This window comes from Dermacentor variabilis, chromosome 5, assembly GCF_050947875.1.
Source record: "Dermacentor variabilis isolate Ectoservices chromosome 5, ASM5094787v1, whole genome shotgun sequence".
Classification (NCBI taxonomy): domain Eukaryota; kingdom Metazoa; phylum Arthropoda; class Arachnida; order Ixodida; family Ixodidae; genus Dermacentor; species Dermacentor variabilis.
Genome location: NC_134572.1, coordinates 121,346,023 through 121,349,994, shown reverse-complemented (window position 1 = coordinate 121,349,994; position 3,972 = coordinate 121,346,023). Strand labels below are relative to the sequence as shown.

The 3,972-nt window shown below is 46.4% G+C and overlaps 1 protein-coding gene across 1 annotated transcript; it reads left to right on the top strand.

Annotated features, from left to right (window-relative positions):
- The first annotated feature begins 203 nt into the window (after window positions 1–203).
- Window positions 204–3,601, top strand: LOC142581960 (uncharacterized). Its single transcript, XM_075691395.1, has 2 exons — window positions 204–606; window positions 1,984–3,601. The coding sequence occupies exons 1-2, from the start codon at window positions 257–259 to the stop codon at window positions 2,081–2,083; spliced, it is 450 nt and encodes a 149-aa protein (XP_075547510.1). The 5' UTR covers window positions 204–256; the 3' UTR covers window positions 2,084–3,601.
- Window positions 3,602–3,972: the final 371 nt, after the last annotated feature.

Sequence of the window (3,972 nt, the reverse complement as noted above, 5' to 3'; positions counted from 1 at the left end):
AGCACAGTCGTTGCATCTCGGACATTACTATTACCTCTGTTACTCTGTAAACACCGCGCGATCGCCTGTGCTACACGCCGGGGGATTGCGTGTCGGCACCCGCGCGGAGAGGAGAGTGGGCTCTTCAGTTGTGGCTCTCCGAGACGAATCCCCCCGCGTCGTAGCTTCGGTTTTGTGAATTTCGCCTTGTCCACCACGGGCGGCTGAGCGTGACGTGTGCACATAGCGGACGCGGTCCCGTCACGGGGCCGCAGTGATGGCGTGGCGGCCGCTGCTGCTACTGCTGCTGCTTCTCTGCCCGGTGCAAGGACGGCTCGCGCTCTCGGACTTCGTGTCCAGCGTCACGCTGAGCCCCACGTTCAAGGCCAAGATCGCGACCGCGGGGCCAGTGACGGCCACGTACGGCGTGTCGTTCCCGCTCGAGCTCGAGATCGCCGGAGAAGGAGGCGAGGATGGCCGCGAGGCGCTGCTGCGAGCCGCGCAAATGGCGCTGGAACACACAGGCGTGGACGGGGCCGCGTGCGTCCGCCGCGCCCAGTGCGAGGCAGCCGGGGGTCGGCTGGCGCGGCACGGGCTCGTCGGCGAGGTGCTCGACCTGTTTCTCAGGTGAGTGCGAGAGCCGATAAGAGTGAGAGCTTGGGGCTAGTCGGTTTTTCGTTCAGCCTGAGCGTTGTTCTAAAAGCTGGAAAACGTTAGGCACCGGTTGATATTTTAGCTCGTGTTTGGTCGCCCTTTATTAATTCGCATGTGTATTTTTACTCAATCGAATGATGTTTAGCGCCAGCAAGGTGCGCAGCTGCTAGTTTTAATGTCATCTGTAACGCAAGGAAATGTGGCCGATGAATTTCAAAATTTATAGAAAATATTCTCTAAGATAGTGTTTACACTGTTATTCAGTTAGTTTTACATCTACATTTACAGTTTTACATCTTTACAATTAGCTTTCTTACAGTTAGTTTTAGAGGTTTGAGTGAGGTGCACATATTTTAGTTTTTTTTTTCACGTTGCCTCGAATGATCACTCTACATGGTATTTTACATTCACAGTTGACAGACCGAAACGAGATGCTACCGAGAATCAGATTCGCTGGATGTATTGTGGCATCAGGGTTGATGTGAAATAAATCTAACTGCTAGCTTTAGATTTCCAGATAAAAATACACATTGTGGTCCTAAAATAAGTACACATTGTTGTCCTAAATAAAAGCTGCCCAACACCATAGCCACTAAGCAACCACTGCAGACAACATTGTTGTCCTGTCAAGGTGCTAAGTATGGGTCATTTAGATTTACATATTGCTAGCGACTCTTTATATATATGTATAAACAACTTTAAATAGTTATTCAAGGTTGTGCTCGCAGCTATTGTAATCCCTTCAGCCTTGCTGATAGTGGAGGCCTTCTTGCTGATGTAGCTCCCGCGTCTTCTCATCCCGAGTAGAGCTGAAAGGTGAAAGAAAGAGAGGGACAACCAGAACTGACGCGGACTGGCGGGCACATGAGCTCGTCATCCTCGTCTTCTTTTGTCACTTAAGCTGTACTCGCTGTAGATAGCCGACCAACCCACTCTCAAGCTTTCCTCATCTTCGCGTCACATAAAAAAGCCATCTTAGTTTACCGTATTGCAGGTTTTCTCTTGTGTATGTGGCTTTGACCATTCTTAGCACGCAGTTATTCCAAAATGTAATGCCATGTCTTACTTAACACATTATTTAGCGTAACCATTACACTCCCTTGAATCTTCCTAATGTCGGGCTTGTGAACTGCATATCCCCTGTTTCCTAGAGGATTTCTGGACTCTATTTAATGTTTGATAAACCTGTGTGCTTGATTTCGCAGATATCGGTTTTCTCGCGCACAACTCCTTAAATCGTTCGGCTTAAATAATACTCCCTGTACTCTGCTTGTTTCTCATTTCACTAGGACTAAGCAGTCCCTATAACGCTGCACCAAAGTGATAATAATTTTGTCTTGTCTGTTGTAGAGGGCCCCGGTGCGGCCGACAGGAGCGAAGTGGCCTCAACTGCTCGCACGAGTTCCGATCTTGCCCGTACAGCCTCTTCACAGCAGGTGGCACCGAATAGAAGACTACAGCCATGAACTACTTGAATTATGCGATGCATGAAGGCTGAAGTGAAACGTTCATCGAAATTCAGCGATTCTACACTTTCCCAAACAAATCCTAAGATATTTTTCTGCATCCAGATATAGTAGCTATCCTAGATATAATACATATTGCCACTTTAAAATTCTCCACGCGTTTCCTGGTAAAACGCAACCAAAAACAGCAGCGTTTGTAAATCCGCAGAAAAATCAGAGCTAAAGTATAAACCCCATGCAAGCGATCTTGCGCTTGCGAGCGACAAGCGATGCGATGGAGATGGCTGTCGCGTTCGATCGTCGCTTACAAGTCGCACCCCATGCGAGCGACGATTTCGAGCGACGTCTCCCCGGTGTTGTAGATATTTGGGGGAAGCAAATACGCGCTGAAAATAGCGTGACGCGTACTTTATTAATGGAAGTTGATGTATTTTACTGTAAAAAAACACCATAAAATATTTCTGGCGGTCTTGCAGTACGTTCTTATTCTTGCACATATAAATACTCAATCGGTTGCTCATTCCGTGCGATAATCGTTAGTATTTGAGTGACGTACATCCAGTTCCGGCTTCACGCTATTGGCTAGTCGCTCATAGCACTTAGCACTAGCTCATAGCGACGAACTCTATATTTCCAGAACCGAGCGTTCGAGCGACAAGACCGAGCGATCTGTTCAAGCCACGGCCTGTTTCGTCACTCGAAGCCGTCGCTCGTCACCTTCGCACACAAGATCACTCTCATGGGGTTTAGCCTTAAACGTAGCCTTGTTGTCACGGTCGACGTCTTTGCTTTTGAATGCTGTCGCTCCGTGCTAGAGGCGGGGTCAGGAGGAATGTGTGGCAATGCCACCGGCAAGTCTCGTGCAGTTAAAGACTAAATGAGACCTCTCTTTATACACAAGCTTCGCGATGTGATGGAATGAGAGAGTGGAGAGTTGCTTGGGGACCCAGGTAAACCAAGAGGCGTGCGATCCTTGCAAAGCAATGGTTGGCTGCTTCCTCCCACTGTACGTGAATCTTTTCTTGCCGTGTAGCTTCGTTTAGGGTTGTGGAAAATGTGTTTTTGACGAGGTATTGCGTGTGAAGACAACTAAAAGATGAGGGCACTAAGACGACAAGACAGCAAATATCACAGTGGTGGTGAAGCATTATAACGGTGAAATCACAACTACGGCAGTATGACGATGATAGAACGACAATGACGATATCGACGATGGAAGAATGGCGACTGATATAATGTGACGAATACAACGGAATACCGATGATCAGTGCATGATGACAGTAGCATGACGGCAGTGTGACGTAGACGACGACGACAACGGTGATGTCGCATGTACGGTGATGAAGGCGCCGTGTTGATGACGACAGCGGAATGGCGAAGACGAGAACAAGACTACTGTGCGACGATGTCACCATGAGAACTGATGTGCTGCTGCAGTAAACTGTTCTATTTATACTATGTATAGGTCGCGCGTAGTCAATAAAAATGCTTCTTATAACAATTTCCGAAGTGCGTGGGATCTGCATAACTTTTTCTTCGTGACATTTGACGCAAATAGCTGAAATGAACAAAATAATTAAATACAAATGATGCAAGCAAACAGAAGACAACCGGTACTGCAAGTAAAAAAAAGATAAAGCAAAAACACAGCACATTGCAGCGTGACAACGAACCAAGGTGGTACAGCTGTCACAAATAAAGGAGCATATATGTGAAATACCAAGGTCTTCTTTTTCTGCGTTAAGACAATATTTAGAAATAGCCTGTGGCGTATAGTAAAAATTTACTAATTGAGATAAATTTATGTAAGCGATGCAGTGTGTATATATATATATATATATATATATATATATATATATATATATATATATAT

Bases quoted from the DNA above. Each gene is read 5' to 3' on its own strand.
- LOC142581960 (XM_075691395.1), top strand. From the start codon at position 257: ATGGCGTGGCGGCCGCTGCTGCTACTGCTGCTGCTTCTCTGCCCGGTG. The intron at 607-1,983 runs GTGAGTGCGAGA...TGTCTGTTGTAG, and splicing joins GTGCTCGACCTGTTTCTCAG to AGGGCCCCGGTGCGGCCGAC.